Source organism: Plectropomus leopardus, chromosome 17 (assembly GCF_008729295.1).
Source record: "Plectropomus leopardus isolate mb chromosome 17, YSFRI_Pleo_2.0, whole genome shotgun sequence".
NCBI classification, from domain to species: domain Eukaryota; kingdom Metazoa; phylum Chordata; class Actinopteri; order Perciformes; family Serranidae; genus Plectropomus; species Plectropomus leopardus.
In genome coordinates this window covers 5,571,690-5,597,540 of record NC_056479.1, presented here as the reverse complement: position 1 = coordinate 5,597,540, position 25,851 = coordinate 5,571,690, and the positions used below count along the sequence as shown (strand labels likewise).

The 25,851-nt window shown below is 39.2% G+C and overlaps 1 protein-coding gene across 1 annotated transcript; it reads left to right on the top strand.

Moving 5' to 3' along the window:
- Positions 1-1,043: 1,043 nt before the first annotated feature.
- fus (FUS RNA binding protein) lies at positions 1,044-21,614 on the top strand. Its single transcript, XM_042505530.1, has 15 exons — positions 1,044-1,178; positions 2,512-2,536; positions 2,961-3,130; positions 3,231-3,408; positions 3,738-3,958; positions 5,365-5,557; positions 10,315-10,349; positions 15,408-15,443; positions 16,353-16,462; positions 17,062-17,191; positions 17,486-17,584; positions 18,169-18,301; positions 18,509-18,606; positions 19,228-19,360; positions 20,618-21,614. Exons 1-15 carry the CDS (start codon positions 1,166-1,168, stop codon positions 20,655-20,657), a joined length of 1,614 nt encoding a protein of 537 aa, XP_042361464.1. The 5' UTR covers positions 1,044-1,165; the 3' UTR covers positions 20,658-21,614.
- Positions 21,615-25,851: the final 4,237 nt, after the last annotated feature.

The following is a 25,851-nucleotide window of genomic DNA, read 5'->3' as shown; positions in this document are numbered from 1 at the left end:
GTGACGAGAAAACACGACTGCTGCAGAATGAATTTACACCGTTCAAACACTAACATTAGAAATTGGTCCAAGTTTACCATCAAAGTGTTTGTTAATTTGTCATACCCTCTATAAAAAACATTGTCAAATGAACAAATTTCTGTCTTTTTACTCCACTTTATTTACCAGGTAGAGATACTTCAGATTAAGATTTAACATAAAAATCATATGATCAGATTGTAGAATGGGGTGCATTGTCATAGCTTAAAGTATTCAATGGTATATTGTAGCCTATAAAGCATTTAAAATGAGCTCCAAAACAAACAGGTACAAGATGAAAGCACAGTTTACATGTTAATAAATCAATGATCCAATAATATTATTCTGTAACACTGACCTTGGTGATTCTGCATAAAGAGTAATTTTATTTAAGAAACTTCAAAGCAAGCTACTATTCCTATACCCTTGTACTTAAAGTGAAATGTATTTTGTCGACCGTTGCTCACAATATTGCACTTTGCCAAGACACTGCTGGCCACATTTATTTTACTGTTTTTTATTTTCATAAGTATTGCCTCCCTTCTATCCCTTTACAATGTAAATAAATCTGTTTTATTATTATTATTATTATTATTATTATTATTATTATTATTATCATCATACTATTTTTTTAAAGCCCCACACTCTTTCTGGCCTAAAAACACACTTAAATTTTCCTCTGAAAAGGCAAACGTTGTTAATAAGGCTTTCTTAAAACCATTTTTTCTGTAACCATTTACAACTGTATATATATCACTTTTATTTGTATTATTATTATTATTATTTAATCAACTGCTTCTGATTTTATTTGCTTTTTCTTCAATCTATCCCGTCAAAAGCACCTTGCAACTGATTCGTGTCTGAACTGTGCCATATTAGTACTGTCTTTGCCTTGTTATTATTATTCATACCATAAATGTTCAATAATATAATCTATTATTTACGTGATGATGAGAATACATAGGCTGCTGTGCGCCGCCCTGCGGCCGCAGGAGGAACTGCGGGGCTGGACTGTTTATATTGGTATAGGGGCTCGTGCATCCATCTTCATCTCAATCACGCTCCTCCTCCTCCTCTTCGGTTCAGTCCACATCACACCGTGTGGTTGGCTTTACCAGAGGTTAACTGCTGTTCCCCGCACTTCGATATGGCATCTAACGGTAAGAAAAATGCGCTGTTTCAAGAAGCTCGTTAGCTAATATGTGTTGACCTGCTAGTGATAGACGCGGGTCAGTGGTAAACGCTGAGGTCGACTTATGTTACCAATAAAACAACCACCTTTAGTTGCCAATTAAATCTGTTTAAATGAATTTTACTGCATTGAGGTTATTTTCAGGTTAACGCTACTCGGTTAGAATACAAAAGGACCGCACAGCAGAGCAGCAGAGCTTGTCTGGTCGGAGGGGAGCCTGCCGGCTAGCTATCGCTGTGCTGTCAAAGCTAACCACAGCTAACTGAGCTACCGGTGTATCCAGTTAGCATTTACGGCTACTTTGCTGTCAGCTAGCTATGTCGCCTGTGCCGTTGACCCACTTTCAGACAGCGGACCCGCCTTTCAGAGCACAAACTGCGGGTTGTGATTTGGAAGATGAAAATGATGGGATGGAATGATGTATGATGTTTGCAGCGTTTATTTATATAAAAGTACTTAAACCACACTGGAAAATACTCCACTACAAGTAAAATGCCTGCATAGGCTACATCTTAATGTAATAATTACCTAAGTACGTAACCGTAAGCATTATCATCAGCAAAATGTGCTTTAAAAAGTACTCATTGTGCAGTAAATTGTCACTGTTCCATTATATTATATTCATATAATATTAATAATATTGCAATAATATTAGTGCTGCATTAATGTGTATGTTGCATTTTATCGCATGTATCTCTAAAAAGTCACTTTACATGGTGTCAGAGAAAAACAGCTCTGCAAAAGATGTCATGATTACAGAACAGTAACGAGTGTAAAGCTGCATTAAATGGAAATACTCAAGTATAAGTACTTTAAATGTACTTATTTTAATTCCAACACTGGTGAGATATTACTTTACACTTTGTAAATGTTTTTTTTTTTTTAATTATTGAATGAATGTAACAAAACAGAATGTTTTAAATTATTAAAAGCCACTTTTGTAGAAAAAAAACAAAACAAAAAACAAACAAAAAAACACATATTATAAAAGCTTCAGCTGTAACTTTACACTGCTGGTTTATCATCGCATCATCGTATTAAAAGATGACGGTGTAATTTTAGAAATAACATACAATAAAACTTGTCTTATATCTGATGGGTTAGATTGCAGCCCATGTTGGACAACATAAACCAGCATCCCACTGATTCTCTTTTTTTAAAACCATCATTAAAATATAATTATATTTTGAGGGTGATTGTAATGTGAATAAAGCTTTGTGGGATTTGGATCAGTCCCAATTGATTGATATTGTTTAAAATCTTTATTGTGATATTAAAACTCCATTTTGTTTCTTTCATAGATTATTCCCAAACTTCAGGCCAGGGGTAAGTAATTCCTCAATCATAAATTACAGTATCTCAGCCTTGGTGTCAGGGCTCTACTTGGGGTCACTGGATTTGCATATTGGGTGGCAGGGGATTTCTAATACTTGTATGTTTTGTATAAATACTATCTACACAATGCTTAACAAAAAGCTCCCGTGATTTTCATATAAACACCGAGGATAGATACATATATCAGTGGCAAATTCTTATTAGAAATCGTCAGTTCCTTTTTGTGGACATGAAATCCAGGTCCTAAATTTGTGTAATGTGGAGAAAAGTATGTGAAACTATGGAATGAACATTGAATATGTATTGATCAGATTGTGATATTCCTGGAAAGTTATACAAAAATGCGTACTCTCAGTGCTTAAGTGGTGTATTTGTGTTTGGTATTTGAGAAAAAATATGGTTTAACCTGTTGCAGCTATGGGTCCTATGGTGGAGGTGGGAGTGGTGGTGCTAACCAGGGCTATGGTCAGTCTTCTGGCCAGAGCTACAGCCAGCAGGGCTACGGAGGCTACAACCAGGGCTCTGACAGTAGCCCTGGCTCCTACAGCCAAGGAGGATATGGCAGCTATGGTCAATCCCAGTCAGGTAGAGAAAGACTCATTAACTGTCCAGTACTACACAGTTTTTCAGTCACACTTTGTGGTTTAGTTAACTCCATGTCCTGTCTCCTGTCTTCTCCATGTAGGATATGGATCTCCACCGTCTAATCAGGGTGGTGGTGGTGGTGGTGGTGGTGGTTATAATCAATCCTATAGCTCTGGAGGCTATAACAACAGCAACCAACCCTCCAACATGAGCTACAACCCTCAGTCTTCCTTCTCTGGGTACAGCCAGCAGCAGCCTCCGCCTTCATCCTCTGCAGGGTGAGACGCCTGCTTCTCTACTTTTTACACCGACTTTTGCACCATCTTGGCAGGAGTAGAGATTACTGGAGGGTGAAATATGAGCAATGCTACTTTGTAACCAACCTCTTCATTCTGGGTTAAGTTATAAACACAAGAAAAGCCTTTTAAAATATGCAGTTATGCTGCAGTTGTGACTGATCACAAGAGCCCATAGTCTCACGATAAGCTGTCTTGGAAACTACTGGTTTAGGTTTCTCTTCCAACAAGCTTTAGTGCTACAGTTGTGTGGCCTTGATGGAGGTGTTTTACCAGTTTTTTAATGCATCTCCTTTCCCAAACTTCACCAGCTATGAAGGTAACTCACAATCTTCTGGCTACAACCAGCCACCCAGTGGTGGACAGAGTGGAGGTTACGGTGGAAGTGGAGGTCAGACTGGTGGCTATGGGGGCAGTGCGAGCCACCAACAACCATCCCAACACGGAGGAGGTCATTACAATCAGCCGCCAAGCTACAACTCGCCCCCTCCACAGAGCTACAGCCAGCAGAGCCAGTATGGTCAAGGTGGAGGTAAGGAATCAGAATACATCAACTTTTTACGTTGACGTTTTATTTTTTTATTTTTTTCAAATGAAATGAAGTTTACATGAATCCAACAGGGGACAAAATTTAAATGACGTACTGATGAAAATTTGACAGCTTCCTGGGTAACAATTGTCTCAAGGAGACTGCCTGTCCCCTTGCTTACTTTATAGTTTACTGGCAATAAGTTTATGTCCGTAATACAATATCCCCTCATAAAATTACAACTTTAATCTCGTAATTCAGAATTTTTTCTTGTAAAATTACAACTTTATTCGCGAAACATTACAAATTTAAAAAAATCATCCTCAACGTGGCCCTAAAACTCGTCGCAGAGCACAGTGTACCATAGCCACACAGTTTTAGAGTGACTTGGATATAAATAAATCAAGCAGACTGTGCAATTACACAGTTTTTATTTTTATAATTCAGTTTTGGCTTCTGCAGCCGAGGATCGGACCGCCAAGGTCCCGGCCTTCGGCAGCCGCCCAACTCACATCGCACCCTACCCCTCTGGCCCCTCCTATGGGTGGTGAGCTCACAGGAAGGAGGTCCCACGTTGCCTCTTCAGGCTGTGCCCGGCCAGGCCCCATGGGTAAAGGCCCGGCCACCAGGCGCTCGCCACAGAGCCCCACCCCCAGGCCTGGCACTGGGGTGGGCCTCGGTGACCCGCGTCCGGGCAAGGAAAACTTTGAACCATTTACGTGTTTCATCAAAAGGGGTGTAGTGCCCCAAGTAGAAGAGTTTAAGTACCTCGGGGTCTTGTTCACGAGTGAGGCAAGGATGGAGCGGGAGATCGACAGGCGGATCGGTGCAGTGTCTGCAGTAATGTGGACTCTGCACCAATCTGTCGAGGTGAAGAGGGAGCTGAGCTGAAAGGCAAAGCTCTCGATTTACTGGTCGATCTTCGTTCCTACCCTCACCTATGGTCACGAGCTTTTGGTAGTGACCGAAAGAACAAGATCGCGGGTACAAGCAGCCGAAATGAGCTTCCTCCGAAGGGTGGCTGGGCTCTCCCTTAGAGATAGGGTGAGAAGCTCGGTCATCCGGGAGGAGCTCGAGCTAGAAGAGGTGGCCCGAACGCCTCCCTGGTGAGGTGTTCAGGGCACATAACACCTGTAGGAGACCCTGGAGAAGACCCAGGACACGCTGGAGAGACTATGTCTCTCAGCTGGCCTGGGAATGCCTCGGGATCCCCTGGGAAGAGCTGGACGAAGTGACCAGGGAGAGGAAAGTCTGGGCTTCCCTGCTTAGGCTGCTGCCCCCGCAACTCGACCCCGGATAATCGGTAGAAAATGGATGGATGGAATAATTCAGTTTTGGCATTTAGAGTGTGTGAATCCCTCTCAAACAGGTACATCTGTTGAGGTCTGATTGTTGTAACTCTCTTTCAGGATTTGGAGATGAAAGCCCCCCGATGAGTGGAGGAGGTGGAGGATATGGTGGTCCTGATGGAGGTTATGGAGGTCAAGATGGCCGTGGTGGCCGGGGCCGTGGGGGTGGATTTGGAGGCCGTGGTGGTGGCGGATATGATCGTGGTTTTGACCGAGGTGGCCGAGGTGGACCAAGAGGACGAGGAGGCATGGGGTGAGTGTTTTTGTCTATTTTGTCAGTCCTGTGTTAGTAGGTCTCTTGGACTAATGAAAATGCACTAAATCTGAGTGCAGTGATGTATGTAAGTGTTTCCTCGCCTTTGGTTAAATGTGGAACTGTGAAGAGAAAAATAACACAGGAGAGAGTGTACTGTTCCACATTTGTAGCTATATGCTGAAGCAGATGAGAGGTGCATGACACCGTGTCCCCTCATACTTGCTTTCAAAGAAAATCATTAAATTTTCAGTCTGAAGACTGCGCAAATCTTGGGCTGTTTTTGGAGCTATAAGCCACACATGAAGTCTTTTAGGTGAACACATACATGTTAAAAGTTAATCCCTGTGTCGTAGCAACTCCCTGAGTTAAACTGCCAAAAGAGTCAATCTCAGTTTTGTTCTGCATCTCTAGGTTTTGTGCCTGCTAGAGGTGTGCAATAACATAAAATCATTTTTGGTCTATTACCAAATAAACCAGGGCAAGAATCACAAATATCAATCCAAATACTTTTTATAATGAATTCTGCTTCTGTACTATGACAAAGGGAACCATTGGGCATTAATTTGTTTTGTGAAAGCATCATCAGTAGGCAGATTAGGTAACACCTGGTGTTCCTTTTTACGTAATTACTTTAAGACATAGATGCTGAAACACAACAACATTTTTAATGAGATATTAGTTAATTGTGTGAATTCTCTGAACTAATGCGGGGATCGCTGCACGCATGCAAATGCAGAGTGCATGCACTAAGAAAAATGTTCGTGTTCGTAAATCAATCAAAAACAAAACATGACTTGGCATTTTGGTGGTATGGTGTCAATCCATCCATCCAACACAAACCCATCATTGCCGGCATCCTGTTGCTGGGAGATATGGTATAAATCGATATAATAATATTAATACGAATATTTTCCCAATATTAAGTATAATGCAGTAAAATGAAAAAAAGGGAATTGATGTTCATGCAATGAACTGTGCTCCACTGTTATGCATTTCATCAAGAAAAACTCTTTATGTGTGCGCTGTAGAAACATCGGAAACTAATTTTAGGATTATATGAATGATTGTTTTCTTGGAATTATTCATTTAAACCACAGAATTTTGTCAAACGACAACACAGTATGATCATATCATCATGATATGAAGGTACCGCTGATAAACTTACACCACTGAAGGTGTATGTCTCAGATGTGTTAGATCAAAAAACATAAATCCCAAGTGCTTACCAAAGGAAATTGTACATGTTCAAAACACGGTTACCAACATAACGGTTGTGATGCAAATGATGAGTTGAGCTTGCAAACTGGGTATAATTCATATCACCTCATATCATATAGGGGTTTGGATTTAAGGTCCTTGTGGCTGATGGCCGGTCAAAGACTGAATGTGCAAAGTCTACGTAACCAAAAGCATGAAAGCACTTGTGTGAGGTTGCAGTGAATGCTGCTGTCTTGTTTGAAACGTTAATAACTGATCCTTGGATGAAAGTACTACAGTATGAACCAGGTTAAATCTCTGTGTTTGCTTGCTAACAGATAACAAACAGGCCAACCATGGCTAACAGATTTTGCCTCTATCTCTGTTTCTGTTCAAAATCTTACAAATGACAGTTTTTTTGTCAAAAGCATTCCTCACTATCAATCATTTCAGGAAAGGCCATTGGCTTAATGGTTCTTCACATACAACTGAAACAGAAAAATGTGAAAAGGAACGAGCCAAAATTTAACTGATTTACCACACGTGCCTGTAAGCTACATTTCTGATTGTCAACAGCACAAATATAAAGCTTTTTGTAGCAAACATTTGGGCCTCCAGATCAGGGTGTCATTGTTAAAGTTCAACTAAAAGAGATCTCAACAGCTACTAACACCCTCTTTAAACTGGAATGCATATAACCATGGGCTGTTGGGTTTTTATGCTGATTTGGCTGTGTATGGTGCATGGTGGTGATGCTGTAGTCACTTCTACAGCTGTAAAATCTTCTTTTTAGTTGTGTTGTTGCCGTCTTTTACATCACTACAAAAACTAAAAACCATGTGTACAGCAGACTCTATGCAGACTCCACTGCCGCTGTCATGAGTTAAAAAAAATGTGCCAGGTTCTCTCTTGTACTTCACCAAACAAATTTCTGGTCCAAAACTTTCATTCCATCATCACTATAGCAATGATGGTATGATGACATTTAATCTCAGCATTACATTAAGACAGGTAAAAAAACAACAAATCAAAGTGATTTTTAAAATCTTATTTTTTCTGTTAAGAAGTTCGGTTAAACACAAAAATTCTAAAACTAAACGTTGCATTAAACACAGGTTGAGAATGAATCTTTTGTGAAAGGAAGGTGTAAATGTTATTAAAAAAATATGGGTTGGGCAAAAACTGTACAAACCCATTAAAGAACAGAGACAAATCAGAGAACAAATATTTTCCAACAATAGTGAAGCTGTGAAGCAGAAACTGATATGGTAAGTTGATGTTTTTGTTGTAGGGGTTGCATAATATTTCATGTTCTTCTTGTGACATTATGTTGGTGATGAACTGCCAGATAAATCAGTTTGCCATTTCATTGTATGTTCTCTCACCCATCACAGACTGTATTTGAATTGCCTTCCCCAACATTACGATATTTACAACTCAGTCCCCAATGCGTCATAACAGTTTCCTTTAAGTAGGCAGTTGGCACTGAGAGCGGATCAGCTGATAACCTCCTAACAAAAGCATCGTTAAAAGGCAACTTTGTTGTAATTCAACCTGAACCCTATTTTCCTGTTTTTGTGTCTAAGTGACTAATGGGAAGCGAAAGGGCTATAGCCATGAAACAGCCTGCAATGTAACCATTCCATCAATTGTGTTTAAATGTCATGGAAAGTATACCTATTGAGAAAGGCCTTTTTGTTAAAAAGTTAGATCTTTGTTGCTTAACCAGGAACAGCCTTCACTTAAATTAACAGTGATTTTGTCATTGTGAAACACACTTTGATTACAGTACACGGAAACAAAAAAAAACCCTCTTAGTTTGTCTTTCCACTGTTGCAATAATCATCAACTCGCTTTGGTTAATCTGTTTTGGTTTCACCCAGTTAGAAGTGAACATATGCTGGCTCTATGCACACTAAAGTTACTGTCTGTCTAAATGGAATCTGGCTTTGGCAATGGCAATTTTGACACTGTTTCTGGGTGAACAAAAATGATCTTGCTCTTCCAAAAATGACTATCTCTGCAAGATCACTGTCAGACACTAAAAATAACATCTGACTAACTGCATGTTGTGCATAACTTACACCCCTAGAGGCCAGTCTCTGCTGGTGGGCCAGGTAGCTGGTAGTAGTAGTGTCACACACTAACACTTATACAGTATACTCCTGTGAAATTCCAGGAACGTATGAAAGGTATGAAAAAGTAGATACCACCCAAGTCTACTCTGAGTCTGTGAGTGGCCAAAATAAGCACTTTTAGTGGAAGTAAATTACCCCAAGAGGTTACATTGCAACCTTTTTCCCCACTGCTGGCTGCAGCCCTCCCAGTCAACACCGTAACAATTTCAAACATTGCTGTTCCAAATAGTCACTTTAACACAAAAACATCAGAATATAAGGTCCAGGTTGAAAAATATTGAAGTTACCCTTGAAATGATAATATATTATTATATTTACATATAGCCAAGTTAAAATGGTTTTTGGGTGATAGTGGTTTAAGATTTGAGAAAATGGAAAATGAGGATGTGAGTTAAAAAAAAGCGATTGGTGCTTGTTTCCCACCACACCTCTTTTATTCACACTAGATTTGATATCTTGGTATAATGAAGTGTTTCTACTGTTTGAAAAAGGCACAGACTAAAAAAATGTTTCAGTGTAAACAAAAGACAGAGGTATAACTCTGAAAGACACTGTGAAAGACACATTTTCCCAAAACAACTAATTAATTCATATTTTTGATTTTAACCTGACGCATTGAAAGTTGCCTTCACAATCTGTAAAGTCCAAGGCCAACATGTTGTTTCTCACTCCTCACAAGTGTATTTTTTGTCACCAATAACTTGCAAAAATGGCAGCTAAAATGTGGCCCTCACTAACACACCACAAAACATTACCATCACCTGCTTTTCCACCTGTTACCTCCACCTTCCCAACCAGCCCCCCACTGTGTCATACTCTGCTTTAATCAATCTTTGAATCTTCTCCTAGGCTTTTACCTTCTCTCCAGGCTGGCTTTCTGCTCTTAAGCCATCATTTGGGAAATTGTCATAAAGGGGAAGTCTACAGAAAGTTAATAGTAGTCTTTTTAGTTTGAGGAAGAAAAGACTGAAAATACCAATCGTTTGGGAGATCATAAGAAACATATGTTTTAGGATTTGCTCCAAGAGTAAAGGTTGTCTGAGACCTACAAAATACCCGACACCCATCCAAGGATCAACGGTGTTAATGTTTGGGTTGATAAATTGACACAAAACCAAGTTATATGATGAAATAAAATGGGTGCATTTAAGTCAGACTTGATAGAACTTCAGAATATAAATGGCAATTTTCAATTGCTTGTGAACATGTATTGACAAGGTCTTTAAACTGGCCTCTTGTCCTCGAGGTACATTCAAGAGACTCAAGATTAAGCAGGGGTTCAGTAGGACAAGTGCCAACAGAAGAGGGGTGGGTTTAAGTGAGAGACTGTGAGAGTGAAGGTTACCCACAACCCATTGAGAGAAATCGCTGTCAGCACCAGCCTTCAATGCGTGTCGTTTCTCTCTTCCTCCTCATCAGAATGGGCGATCGTGGAGGATTCAATAAGTTTGGTGGTAAGTGACAAAAAAAACAAAAAGACAAAACACTTGGGCAAAAAGGTTTGTTGAGTTTGAGGAATCAAAGCTAAAAAGCGGGGAGAGAAAATATACTTAAAGCATGAAGTGGGTGTGTGGTTTTTGAAGTAATATATTTAAGTAAGTAATAGTAATCTACTTGGAAAATGAAAATTCAAACAACTGCACTGATTATTGCAAAGTAGTGTATACTAGGGCTGCAACTAACAATTTTTTTTTTTATTGTTGATTAATCTGTTGGTAATTTTCTTGATTAATTCATAAATTGTTTGGTCAATAAAATGTCAGATAATGGCAAAAAAAAAATAAATGTCCAACAAGCCTAAGATGCCATCCTCAAAAGTCTTTCTTTTTTTCCATAAACCAAAGATATTCAGTTTACTGTCACAGAGGAGTAAAGTGATCAGGGAATGTTCAGATTTAAGAAGCTGGAATCAAAGAATTTTTACATTTTTTTTTTATTACTCCAATGAAGTTATCAGTTAACAAATAACAGGCAATTAATTCAAAAGTTGACAACTAATCCATTATTTGTTGCAGTTCTAGTGTCAACAGATAAAAGCATTATGTGTAGTATATTGAGGCTTATATGTGATGGAAAAACAAATATGTCGGGGGGAGGTCAAACTTTTTCTATAGACTTAAATGTCATTGCAACTCAATATGCTATGCAAGGTAGAGTCTGATGCATAATGTTTTCAATAAAACAGCCTCACAGGTAAGAACCCTCAGTGTGCTTTGGTGTGGGTGTCAATCTACAGTACTGAAAGTGTACTCACACACAGTGGTTGAGAGTGTCCAGCAGAGAGAGTTAAATGGTACATTTTGGCTTCCCATGTAGTTTCGCAAGGCTGTGTTGCTGTCGCTGGAATATTGAAGGTGTTAAAATCTGATGGTTGAGTGTTCAGAGCTTTGTCAGGTCTTATCTGAGTCAGAAAACCTGCCGTGCTTGATGGGGTAGATTGTCAAATACCACAAAAGAAACTTTGCTCCATACCAGAATGACGGAAGTTTTCAGTTTTACTTGAGGGTTAAATGGGAAAAAAAAATGGTTTCATTGTACAACTGAGGAATCTTGTGAAGCACTGGGAACTTGATACGTTACATGTTGGGCTGTGATTGGAAGGAAAGTTTCTCAGTAATATAGGTAATCCATGTGGAACTATTGACCAGGTGATATTGCAGCGTGATCACATGATTCCCTCTATTGTTTTGGTAAACCGCATCGAAAAGTTGTTAATCTCACATTTGGTTTAATTAGTAGGCTTGTATGTCACAGGTGTACTGTAGGAAAGTTTAATTGTGACTGAAGGCTTACTTTTAGGTCTGTGGGAGGACAGCGTGATACTCAGCATTTACATTTAGATTTTAGTTTCTTTAACCATCAAAATCACAACTTTTGCCAAAAGCAGTGTGTTATGTATGGGTTGCTTACAGTATGTAAGTAATACACTTAAGTAATTTTGTGAAAATAAATAATTATGCAGCTGAAGTGCAGCATGTTGAGTGTTGGAGATAAAAAAAAATCTCTGCAGTTGCAGATCTAAACTGCAACAGCAATACGGATTCAAGGGTTTTATTTGTTACATACACAGAAATAAGTTTAGTGAATAACAATCTCAGTAGAATTTTTTTTAAAAAAAAGAAAGAAATATAAACAACAAAATTTAAACTATGAAAAACTTAATGTATTTTAAGTAAAAAAGTGTATCTATTAGCCCATTGTATAGATGGGGCGCACATTTTTTTCCATGTATAAAAATCTAAACTACACAGTATGTCACAGTTGTAAAGCAAAATATAACATAAATGAACACACTCGTGCAAATATAAATTGTCTAATGATTCACAGAGGAAACTGTGTAAAACAATGCGGGGGATATTGAGAGGTCAGAATTCACTGTCCTGGTGCGCTGAGAAACATGTCTCTCTGTTGGACTTGTGGCTACAGTTAACGCTTTGTTTCCACATAGCTCTGTGCACGCATGTGAGTCAACCAGAAGTCCATTCATTCCTATGAGAAATCTGTGATCTACAATGTGTTTGCACAACCTCTGTTTTGTTTTTTGTTTTTTTCAGTCTGGAATTTGCCTCAAGTACATTAAAAAAATAGAACTTTTGTGGCAGATTTTTGATGGACCGTAACTGACTGAGGAGCTAGCTAATATTCGTATCATGCCAGCTGTGGAACATATAGAGAACACGCATAGGGAATCATACATCTGTCTTCACACCTTGGAGGCCAACCTCTCCACCTACTTGTGACCATGATTTATTGGTCCTGCTTTTGTCTCTGTACTGCTCCGTGCACATATTTCACAAGACTAGTGGATGAAAAATGCTCAAAATTCACTTTTCTGCCATTTCTGCAGTGGCGTTTTTATCCATCCACAAAGAGATGCATTTCCTTGTGTCGTACACGGGGCATTCTCCATAAACTGTGTGGAAATACGGACACAAAACAAACTGTGTGGAAACAAGCCATGAGGCCTTTGCAGACCAAATCTGTGTCTGTTATTATGTGCTTTTTAATCCATCATTGATAAAAATCGCTCGAGTCCGATGCGTTTTATCATGCTCCGGCAAGCTGTTGCTGAATGCATTACATTTTAGGGTGGACTGTCCGTCTTTTCATATGTGCACTCTGTGCGGCCCATTTCCGTGCATGCAGTATCTCAACGATGCCTTGAGGGAAATATTTCAAATTCACTTGAACTCAGCAATGAGCTGATTAGGTTTTGGTTCTCAAAGGTCATTTGTCAGTTAAGTGGTCAATTCTAGTTGGTGAACCTGTAAAAATTTGCAGTAAAAAGCAAGACTCCTTTGCTTCTCTCCCTGGCTGTCATGTGCAAAGGCCTCAAGAGTGTAAAAGTTGGTATGTTCTGTTGCTGGGGTGTTGTGGTTCTGCTCTCACTGATGTAGATCTGTGGGTCCACCACTCTGAAGGGCTCTACGGGCAGAGCAGTTCTCAGACTAGTTGGTGCTGCTTCGTTTTTCAAGGGCACCACAGTCAACAACCTTTTGGACCCCCAGAGAGACTCTAGCTTCAATATTTACATGAATCTCATTAAACATCAATTCTAAAAAGCTGCAACAGAACAAAAAAATGAAGACATTTTGCTTGTAAGAATTATAACGTTTTACATTAACAGCTCTAGTCAAATCAGTTTTATTTATAAAGCCCATTAGGACAAATCACAGTTTGCCTCAGAGGGCTTTACAGCATACGACATCCCTCTGTCCTTGTCCCTGTAACCGCTGGGGATGGTAGAAACCTCAGGATGAGCGACTGAGGAGGGATCCCTCTTCCAGGACGGACAGACGTGCAGCAGATGTCCTAAATAACAATTAAGTTACAGTATTGACATAAAGGAAAGAGAAAGAGAGAGGGGAGAGATGCACAGCAATAATGGTAACAATAACATATCATAGAACAATAGTGATAGACATAGTTCGGTGTAAAATATTTGTTAAAATCCTGGGAGGAAGGTGCTGTTGTAAGGACAATTCTGTACATAGATTGTTGATTTGAAAAAATATTTGTCTTTTACAATCAAGGCCACACAAATGAGAAAGCATCTCATCAGTTTCTGTACCTCTGAGTAGTCACACTGTACCTCATTTACGGCTCTTGCGCACAAAATTATTCCACTTGTCGGTCACAGGTGAAATTAAGACTTGACATCTGAGGACATTCAAGTAGGTTTAAAATTTAGAGTTTTACTTTTGATACCGTACACATTAGTCACAGTGACATGGCATTATTGTGGAAAAGGTGTGTCACTTTTGAGAACAAGGATGAGTCATCTCCGTGTGCAGAGATAAGTGCAGCCTAATCAGGTAACTAAGTGATTTTTTTTTGAGGTAAGGGATGAATCATCAGTCTTGAGTTTTATAATCTATGTGTTGGTATGAAAAATGGGTTAGCCTGGTTTAACAGTCACTGCTTGCCAGATCTGAAGTCATTCAGATGTTGTGTTGATGAAAGGGGGTTTGGCTCTGGCTTCTTATTGCAATGCAAAGTTTGTTTTAAAGCAGGAACCATTTAGCTCCCTGAACCTGGTGAAACTTGGTAAATCAATCTGGTAAATGAAGCTGCTCATGATGCGGACTGCAGTCCATCTTCCAAAAGATCACAGGACTTAAAACTTCAACATTGGAATTTGGGTTTATGAATGGGTGAAGTGTTTGTAACCGTGGTCACAAATAACAAAAGGTATTGGAATCTGTCCCAGAATGACAAACATGGCTACTTTCAACAAGTATGGTGGGTCATTTCAAAGAAACCTTTGTTAGGATGTGTGAAAACACAAGTTGACAAAGAATGGAATGAGTAAATGACATGGTTCACTGTGTCAGGGGAAGGTGTATGTTCTCAACAAAAAAGGAATTGTGTTGCAACGTGGTGGCGTTGGTTTCCAAGAGTAATGCTTGTGTTAAAGGAAATGATCTATAGAGCATCAAGAAATGCATCAACACAAATGCACCGACTTGTGGACTGTTTTAAAACACCAAATCCAAGAGCCTGACCTGTTTGGCGCTTCATGAAGTGTCAGAAAATTAATTACACATGGCTGTGTTCACTTGTTGGATCAACAAACAACCAAACCAGTGAAATGGTACTCTGTGAGAGGTGTGCTGTTTTTTTGCGATGCACAAAAAGTCAGTATCTCAATAATTTGAGCAATCTTGTTTCACTCGCGTGTTTGTTGGACATCAAGATATCATCAGCAGCTTATTGTCCTCTGCGCACAAGTGCTGTGTGGAAATCCTGAAAGATGGTATGAAATGATGACACAGTTGAAAGACAGGATGGCTATATGCACATTTTGTTTGTGACAACTATGCAGGCTGTCATGGTGAACTCTTAGATTATATCTCAACTCATAAGGAAACTAGAAGCTTAATACTGGGACTGTTTTGGTGTGAACAAAAAGAGAATATAAAATAAAGAACTGGCATTATTTATGAGGTGTTTATGTGTTGTTTATTGTTTATTATTTTCCACAATTAAATACTGTTTTTTGCCCTCTCAAGGACCAAGGGACCCGGGACATGGGGGACCCGGCTTCAGTAAGTGTTGCATTGTTTTGTTTTTGCTCTCGGTCTATGCTCAACATTTTACAGCCATTTATGCGACTTTAACTAGTGCAGATGTCAACACTGGTCAGGCAAGTTCTTGACAACCACTTACCACATTTTTGTAAAATTTGCCATGGATTTTACTTTTCCAAAAGAAATGGTTCTTTCAACCCCCCTTCTATGTATAGTAATCATCCACAAGAGGTGTTTGTTTGAACGTCTTCAGTTCTCTTGACCCATAGTAATTGTCAGAAAGCAATGTCTTCTTAACCCTCTTTTCATGAATAATGATTGTCCAAAAAAGAGTTTTTCCTTGTCCACCTCCCATGGACAATAATTGACCAAAAGTGATAGGTTTTCTTGAACGCATCCTTTACATATTGACATTACACATTCCAAACTCTGATGAGCTATTTTGGTGAGACAGTTATTCATGAACATTCATTGATCTTTCCTTTAGCAATTAGTCAGAGAGGAGCTGGTGAAAACAGTGAAACATTCAGCAGTGACAGAGAAATGTTCTCAGGAGTTAGTGGAAACCAAACCAGGACAAAAGAACAAATATTTGACTAACATGTATCATATGAATACAAACACCTTGCCAATGAGACAATAGAGTTTCTCTGGTGTCTGCTGAATCTGAAAACAGATTGTTTGCATTATATTTTCTTCAAGGTGATGACATATGTTGTTTTCAGCTTGTTACCTTTGCTCTAATTAGCCAAGAAAAATCTGCAGATGCTGTATTAATACTAAGTGATTGCCATTAGCCAGAATCAGTTTGCATTTCTTTTGATTTGGTCCCCACCAGGCCATATAGGTTGGAAATAGAGTGATCTGTTCATTGTCCTGTAAGCCTTGAGTTGCTTTTTAACATCTCCTCCCGTTATCCTTCAACAGTGCAGGACCAGGATAACTCTGATAATAACACCATCTTCGTACAAGGCCTGGGAGACGACTACACTGTTGAGTCAGTGGCAGACTTTTTTAAGCAGATCGGCATCATCAAGGTAACTGTCCAGTGCTGTGTGTGTGTGTGTGTGTGTGTGTGTGTGTGTGTGTGTGCGTGTGTGTGTCAAGTTATTGTCTGTATTTTAAGTAATTTGTGACTGTATAAAGTTATGTATTGAATTTATAGTAACAGACTGCAGAATGGGCTATGGTGGCCCTTCTCTGGCTAACTGATGAAGGAGCTTTGGTCCTGGGATTTTCATTTCAAAATCAACTTTTTTTTAAAAATCATTTGATGTTGATTTTGGACAATTTGACAAGTGGAATTAAAACAAGCAGAGGAACTTCATAAAATAACAGCACAAATTATATTAGTTATTACCTCATTCATGTCTTCAAATCCAGATAAACTGTGAGGAAAATATACATCTAGAAAAGTGTTGTGTCTCAAAAAACTTTGATCAAATTCAACTCCAAAACTTGATTTAAAGTGCAAATTCGCATATTTTTTACAACCATATCAGCAACTGTTCCTCCTGACATTGATATTTTAACCTCTTTGCAAGTGGATAATTTATTTTTGTCTCTCTATTAAGGCTATTGTTTGACCTAATTCAATCACTGCATTGCTCCTGTCTCCTGCCGTCCATTATATTAGGTCAACAAGAAGACAGGCCTACCTATGATCAACCTGTACACAGACAGAGAGACTGGGAAGCTGAAGGGAGAGGCCACAGTGTCCTTTGATGACCCCCCCTCAGCTAAGGCTGCCATCGACTGGTTTGATGGTAAGTTGGTTTTCGTCATCGTGGCTCAATCATAATTCTGAGTTTGAGCTTTCTCGAAAGGCAAACAAGACAACATTATATTTACAGCAACATTACAGTTGAAGAATTGAATGGAGGAATTGTGTTTAACAGGACTTTGGTTGACATATGAGAGTGTGGGACATATTAAGAAAAGGGAACAGCAGAGAAGTGGAGAGTTTGAAAAAGTTTATTTTAGGGTCTTTTGATCCTAAAAGAAAAGCACTTTTTTTTCTCAGCTCCTTATATTCTTTGATGTCTGTCTTTCCTCCACAGGCAAGGACTTCAATGGAAATCCTATCAAGGTGTCATTTGCCACCCGTAGAGCTGACTTCGGAGGCCGAGGTGGCATGAGGGGAGGCCGAGGACGAGGAGGTGAGTCTGTCTTATAAACTTAAAGTTAGTTTTTGAAGGGTGGCATCCTGTTATTTTAGTATGAGATATGTTTTTATTAGACGTCCTGTCTCATTTAAGACAAAATGAGATTAAAAAAATCATTCCTGAGTTTGTAAAACCATCTCAGTGCAAGGTCCATTTTGTAGCCATTCAGTATCTCTTACACTATAAAGTTTCCCACAGTTGTAGATGTTTACATTTCCATTTTCTAAGCACTTTCAGGGCGTCTTGTTCATATTATGTTTACAGTTAAGATTAGAAGTTCATTCTTAACTTCAGACTCAGCAAATGACAAAACAGTCTCACCAGAAGGTCCATGTTGTAGCTGAATTTTTATGTCTCGTTCTTTGATAAAATGTTTCTCTTATCGCTGTTTCTACATCTGCAGTACCATCCTGTTTGTAGTCTCTCATATAATCACATGTGAAGGATATTTCATAGCTGATAGTATGAAGAATAAAGAAGCTTATTAAACATAAACACTGATGTTAAACCATCAAAAACCAGTCACGCGTGTTGTGCTGACAGAAGATCTCACTGGTTTGGTTCTTTGCTCCGCGTAGGGCCGATGGGTCGTGGTGGATTTGGAGGTGGTCGAGGTGGAGGTTTCCCAGGAGGCAATGGAGGCAATGGGGGCAGTGGAGGAGGAGGAGGTGGAGGACAGCAGAGAGCTGGAGACTGGAAGTGTTCGAACCCGTGAGTCAGGATTTTTTTTAAAAAATTTGGTAGAATATATACTGTATAAACTTGAATCTCAACAAAATGATCATTTTAAGATAATTCTGTAGATTAGTGTGCTAAAACTATAAAGAATGCGCATGACAAAGGTATGATAATAATTGCTGTTTTGTGCTAATTTAAAAAAAATAATAAATTCTGTCCTTTCTGCACATTTCTCTCCAGCAACTGCGGCAACCTGAACTTCTCGTGGCGTAACGAGTGTAATCAGTGCAAGGCCCCAAAACCTGAGGACGCTGGTGGGATGTCCCCAATGGAAAGAGGTTAGACCTGTGCAGTCTGTGTGTTGTTACCCATCATTGGATATTTTCATACTTCTGACATTGTCTAGTCATGCAGATACTTCTGTTTTCATATGTCCGGGTTTTGAGAGTTTTATTGGAAGGCATTTCTATCGAGACACAGTCCAGACAATCAAAGAGTATTTAATTACACTTTTCCATTGTTGCATTTATAGCTTTGTCATGAATCACTGCACTAATTTCTACTTGTACCCAGTTGAAGGGAAATGTATAATTACTGTGAGACATTAATAAGCACCGTGCTTTTGAACATGGCAGCAATTAAAGCAGTATCTAATCTGTTGATGCAGTAGAAATACTTGTGCTACATGATCAGAGATATCGGAGAAAAAAGGGGTTGTGGCATTCGCTTTTGCTTAAGAGGTAGATACAACTACCAGAATGCATTGCCCCACACCGGACCAATAAACACTCCCAGTGGTGGGTGACAAAATGTTCCACAGAAAACTATATGGCAGCTGGTACAGTCTGTAGTTCAAGCTAACCTTGAGCCAGCAAAAATCTGCTGGATGATGCGAAAAGCGTCACCTGGTGACACTTTCTGTCAGCAAATTGTCACCAAGTAGTTTATTTTGGTTACAGGAGGTTACGGAGGTGAGCGCAGAGGGGGATTTGATCGAGGTGGCTTCAGGGGCCGAGGTGGTGACCGTGGGGGCTTCAGAGGGGGCCGAGGAGGCGATCGGGGAGGATACGGCCCAGGGAAGATGGACGCAAGGTCAGACACACTCAAACAAACAGCTGTCTTTCAAGTAGAGTGTCTTTTAAGTGACTCAATATCAAAGGTCAGTAACAGAGCTTCCCACACATTTCTATGCTTGGGATGCACATCCAAGTTACTTTGTCTTTACAACACTCATGTTCATTTGTAGAATGAAACCATTTTTGGTTAGTGTTATTCCTCACAGTGAAAATATGTTCCAACGTCATCTGAAAGTACACAAATATGAGGCCTGAGCTGTCTGAATTAGACAAAAAAAGAGGAAATCTTTAATTGATAGGACAGCACAAAAGGTGAGAGGGACAGGGGAGGACATGCAGCAAAGGGCCGAGGCCAGAATCAAACCTGCGGCCGCTGTGGCGAGGACACAGCCTCTATACATGGAGCGCCCGCTCTATCCACTGAGCCACCAGGCGCCGCCCCAAGTTCTTTTTGTTACCAAATTACCAGTCACAAATTATGTACCAGCTACTGTTCACAAGCAGGAGGTTTAAAGTACCACGTTACGTATTAAAAAGATTTAAGACTTTAGATTTAAAAACTCTTATTATCCCTATTTCAATAACAATTTGAAATGAAGGAATAAAATAAGGAAGGAACCCAAATGGAAATCAGCTGAGCTTTACTTTTACTTATTTACTGATGATTGTTTTCCAGTTGCAACACCCTTTGTAGGTCTTTATTTAGCATCAGTGTATGTATGTCATTAAGCTCTTACATATGAAAGCTGTTGTAGGTCATTAGCTGTGAGTCATCATCCAGTTTTATTTAAGGTCCTCTGTCAGAGATAAGCTGGTTTACACAGTTAGGAGACAGGAGGACATCATACTAGCAGAGTTTTTAAATAAACTGTGGACACTTATTGTCCCCTAAATGACTGAGCTGACAAGCTGTCAGTTAGAAAGCTCTTCAGTTTCTCTTTATTTAATTATATGAACAATCCTAAAAACAAAGTGTTAGAGAGAAGTAAACAGAGAAAAAAAAGAACGAAACTCAGTGAGCTATTGGGATTAGCACTAGTCATCACATTTCTGAAGGTCTGAATACTATTTCCATCACTGTGAGGTCACTGTTCAAACACACACACACACACACACACACACACACACACACACACACACACACACACGCGCGCGAGCACACACACACACACACACACACACACACACACACACACACACACACCTGCCAGCGCTGTAGCTGGGGCTCATTTGTTGGCTGCTGATGATATAATCAGTGTGTTTTTACTTCCAGGGCTGACCACAGACAGGATCGACGGGGCCGTCCCTACTAAATCATCCATCAATCAAACTCTCGGAAGCAACCCCCCCCCCCCACCTCATGATCAGTGTTGAGTATGTAGAAAACTGTGACTGTCCCTGTTTTTTGTGTTTGCTCTTGTTCATGTGACTCTTCAATCAATGCTCCCTTCTTCTGCTCAGTGAGGCCTCGTTTAGAAAATCTTTTTTATATATATACATATATGAAAGAGTGATTCACGGCAAATGTGTCCTATTTTTAATTTCTCTTGAACTGCTGTACTCACATGAATAAATCTAATCAGGCACTTTTATCTAATAAGTGAGAATATTTGTGAATTTTAGCATTTAGAAAATTTATCATTAAAATAAATCCAGAGGATCAAAGCAGTTTTTCTAGTTTTAAAGTAAAGACAAAGTTGAATATGCTGTTAACATCAGAGCTACTGCTGTACTCTGACCTGTTGTGAACATAACTTTACAGTGTATTGTGCAGTTATAACTGACACTTTAAATGCCCTTGTGTTGGGCTTTACTTTAATGTTTAGCAGCCTGGGAGTTTAAAAAGCTGTCAGACGGCTCATGTTGTAATCATGTAGCTTCCACTGTTGCCGAGTGCTCAGATGTCAACGATTGGCGGGCGGCGTAAAAACCAGTCTCTCCTGCAGTTATACACTGTAAAGAAAGCAAAACCAGAAACTCATTTTTGCTTTTTACTGTCAGCTACTGACACAAATTGAGCTCATCACACCTGTCACATTCACTGCATGAATGATTTTATTTGAGATGCTAACATCCAACTCAAATGTTTTATTACTGTTCACTCTCTGGTTCTAAAAGCAGTAAAATTTGTAAACGAGGCCTCATGTCTCTGCAGATTTATTCTAGATGTTTTGTTCAGACAGAACTCTCACTAGTGTATTTATTATTTATGAGCCGTTTTTGTATTGTGCATGTGCTGGTTTTCAAATGAAAGTGTTGATAAAACCAAACTATGCACCTGTGGTTCTTGATAACTTTGGCTTGTTTATGTTTTGTGCAGCTTTTGAACATTCACAGACAGTTTCTGGTGGAGCTCAGGTGACAGAACCTGCAGACGCGGTTCAAAAGGAAGCGATGCAGTTACAAACAGTTATGAAGAGCTTGACTGTGATTACTTCGTTGTTTCAGCTGTCTTTCAAACTGACGAGCCTTTAAATCCCAATGCATCAGGTAGTTGTCTGTTAAGCTCATGGTAAATCTGAAAGGTGTTTCCTCTGAAACTGTAATCAGTCAATTTAAATCCTCATAATTCTCAGAAATGTTGAAGATCTTGATTCTTTTAAAGGTTAGACATTTAATCAGCAGCTTTAAGAATGATTTTCTTTACAGAACAACTTCCTTCTTGTAAGCATTGGGCCCTGGGGTAATAACCTTTGGATAAACTTGTTTATTTGACTGCCACTCCTGTTTGAAACTTGGCGCACTGTTAGAGATGACCGATGAGACTGATTTTAATTCTACCAAATCTTAGTGTCCTGACTTTTTCTCAGACAGCATGTAGATTTTATTAACCTTATCAACGAGGTCATTAGGTGTGACTTTGGTCAGCTAAACGAGTGAGTCCAGCTGTTGTCCTGAGGACAAACGTGTCCAAAATCTACTTTAGTCAAGGGGTCAAATTTATTATGTGTTGAATTTTGGCACAAAAATTAAGTCATCTACAGTTTACCAAAAGTCTTCAAAGTGCACATTATAGATTTTTAGTTTTTGACTGAATAAGTGCCAGCAATTTTTATTTATGTGCACTTAGGAAAAGGGTTTTCTTTTCTATTTCAGTAAATGTCATACAGCTGGTTCACAAATACACCTGCACTAAACAGCAATTAACATTACCAAGTGTGACATACTTCGCAGCCATTTTTGGGTTTGTCCTGTTGTGTTCAGAAGAAAATTACTTTAAAGTAATACATGAAATATAAAAGCATCTGACAGCACCTCTGGTCTTCTGTTTCATTACGAAAATATTAAAAAATAACAACCTTACGTGAACTGGAAATCTGCCTTTGGCATTCTGACAACACGGTGTAAAATTTTTATTATTAAAAATTATGATAATAATAAATTATGAGTTCAGATAAATGCGAAACCATGCTACAAAAATTAGGAATATTTCATTTAAAAGTACTGACTGAAAAGCACACATTTATTGTCATAGGCTTTTATAAAAGAGTTATGGCTAAATTATAACTTACTTCATCCTGATTGTGATGGATGGAAATTACTTTTTTTTTTTTTCAGTCACTACATGTTGACTCTGCACCCTGTCAGTCTTCACTATACCTATCAGATGAGGGGAGGTGTAGCCTAACTTGGTTAATCTGCCCAAATGCTGCTATTTTTTAAATTTCATTTTTACCATCCCAGTCTCATAAAAATAACATGCAGGTGCTCGACGTATTGACTGTGATGAAGCTGCAGCAGCTGCAGACACAGGAACACGAACATTGGGGAAGCAAACAAACTCCAAGCTGCACAGAATTTGCATATTGCATGTTTGTGTGTCCATGACTCCAGGACACACTGATCACTGAGCCACCACATCACAATGAACAATGAAGTGCTTCACCTAAAAAGCCAGTCTGACAGCGGTCCATTGGCTACTGGATGGAACGGGGCCTCAGGTTCACTTAATATTAATATTGCACATCATTGTGTTTCACTGATGTTCTCACATCGAGGCAGTGGTGGATCTTCCTGTAGGCGACATAGGCGTCTGCCTATTTTCTTTCTTTCTTTTCTTTTCTTTTTTAAATTAAAACATTTAACACAAGAAAACAATGATCCAAAGATCTGATGCTAATAAAAGTAAGCCCATAAGTTATTGGGATAACATTTTACTGTTTTTAACCCCTTGTTCTCGAAATTCCTGTTAAAATATCGGCCTCTCATTGTCAGTGTGGTGACAGCACAGGGTTACATGTCACATGTCCGTAGTTTTTTAGTTGTCCACCACTTTGGTAAACACTCAAATATCTCACCAACTCTTGGGTGTATTGTGATTTTTTTATACACATTTATGTTCCCCAGAGGATGAATCGTTGTGTCTTTGTTAATGCTCTGACTTTTCCTCCAGCGCCACCAGAAAGTTCAAATGTCTGCTTTTACATGCACACATGCACGGCCTTAAATAACCCGTGAGGTGCAGCACCTCTAAACAAACCGCTCGGCTCTTTACTCTCTCTGTTTATCAGATTCATTCAAATAATTTCTCATTAATCGTCTCACAAGTTTATCCGGCTCGGTCATTTACCAGCACTGTGTGGAGTCTGCCAAAATGATTCTGCACTTCTGCATTCCTGAACATAAACCTTCTTCGTTGAGCTCAACATGTCCGAATGTTTGCAGTCTCTAACTGGCAGATCCAGTTTGCCCTCGCAACACATCATGTGCTTTCCTGGAAAAAACACATTGTTGACAAAAAATGCTCCCTCTAAAAAGTCCCCTTAACCATCACGTTAAACATGCTTCCAAAAATAACTCAGCTATACTGAGTGTTCCTCTGACGTCCCTTTTAAAGGCTAAATCTATACGTCTATCTTAGTTTGATTGATAAATAGATATATAAATAGAGAGATAGATCTCTACAAAGTGACATACCATTTGGTTTTTGAAGTCATTCGACATCATTTGTGCAATGGGAATCACCTGTGTACTATCATTGGGTCTCAGTTGTTTGCATTATAAATATACCCGTACTGTATTTGGGAGCTTTTGGTGAGTCTGTAAACAATGACGGCAAAGGAACAGTCCATGTTGGTGCTTCCCAACCTTTTTTTCAGCCGTTAGATGTACACAAGCAAAACCTAAATCACCTTTCTTACACAGATGTTTTAGTGCGTCATAGGAGGAAAAACACAGGGGTAATAAATAACATTAATAATTCTTAAGACTTAATTCCACTGAGTTTCCCAGTAAGGAACTCCAGAGAGCCAGCACACTTCGTACCGGGACGTCCCCTAAGTGGAATGCAGCCATCATTAATGTCACTAAATACACCTGTCCTTTTCCTGCTATGCAAAGTAAAAACCTAAGTTAAATTTTCAGTTTTCTCCACTTCATTGCTTTTAGCTTTATATTCTAAGGTTTTCTTCATTTTTTTTGTATTTCAAGTTTTTTTTTTTTTACATTACGTCATTACTTTTAAGCTTTGTTTTTAAAGTTGTTGTTTTTTTTTACATTACTTAATTACCTTTAGCTTTATATTTCAGTTGTTTCTTTTAGATGCTTTTATCTATGCATTTTAAGAATTTATCTGTTATGTAAAGCTTTGGTTATTCAAAGGTTTTCCCCATTACTTCATTACTTTTAGCTTTGTATTGCAAGGTTTTTTTTTTACATTACTTTTAGCTCTGCATTTAAGGTTTTCTTCATTTTAGTCTTGTATTTTAAGTTTCAAGTGTTTAATGGCCTTTACCTTTTTACAGTCCGTGTCCTGATTCTTTTGGACTTTTGGGAAGACTGGACTAAGAGTTTAAGTCATTGAAGTTGCCTTCTTTGGTTAGGCTGTCTTTGTTTTCACTTGGGTGGCTCTTTTATTGAGGACGATTGTGTATTCTTGGTTTTTTGGTTTCAGTTTGTGGCGTTCTTCCTCTCCTGTGTTCCTGTGCTGCCTCGTTTACCATCTACACAGCTGTCCTGCATCAGCCTGGTTACTCCTTCCTGCCCCTCACTTTCTCCCAGCCAGTCAGCTCCCCGCCTGTTCTTTGTGGTGATACACTAATTGAAGGATTTGAGCATTTCTTCCACCACTGCAAAGAGACAGCAGGGGGGTATTCCAGAAAGCAGGTTATGTGAAAGTATGTTAACCCTGAGATGAGGGAAACTCTGTGTTATCTTTTCCAGAAAGAAAGTTAAGTCAAACTCTGAGTCAGTCACCATGGTAACTGACTCTGTGAACATAACCTGCTCGCTGGCAGGTTTTCTGTAAGAAACACAGGGTTTCTACCTGTCTCCTCACACCTGAAACAAGCTGTCAGACACAAATTGTCCGTAGTTTTGCAATCTGATAGATATCGAGGCAGTATTATGCAGTGCCTTATGTCAGGAGAGGATTTTCCAGACTTCGATTGGATGTGCTCCCATTCCCAGAGGAATATTTGTTATAATGGCACAGTTTTTCATTACACTCAGTCATTCATCTTAATAACATTCTCCGGCCGCACATATCCAATCTCACACACCGCCTTT

Bases quoted from the DNA above. Each gene is read 5' to 3' on its own strand.
- fus (XM_042505530.1), top strand. The intron at 18,302-18,508 runs GTGAGTCAGGAT...ATTTCTCTCCAG, and splicing joins GACTGGAAGTGTTCGAACCC to CAACTGCGGCAACCTGAACT. The intron at 19,361-20,617 runs GTCAGACACACT...TTTTACTTCCAG, and splicing joins CCAGGGAAGATGGACGCAAG to GGCTGACCACAGACAGGATC.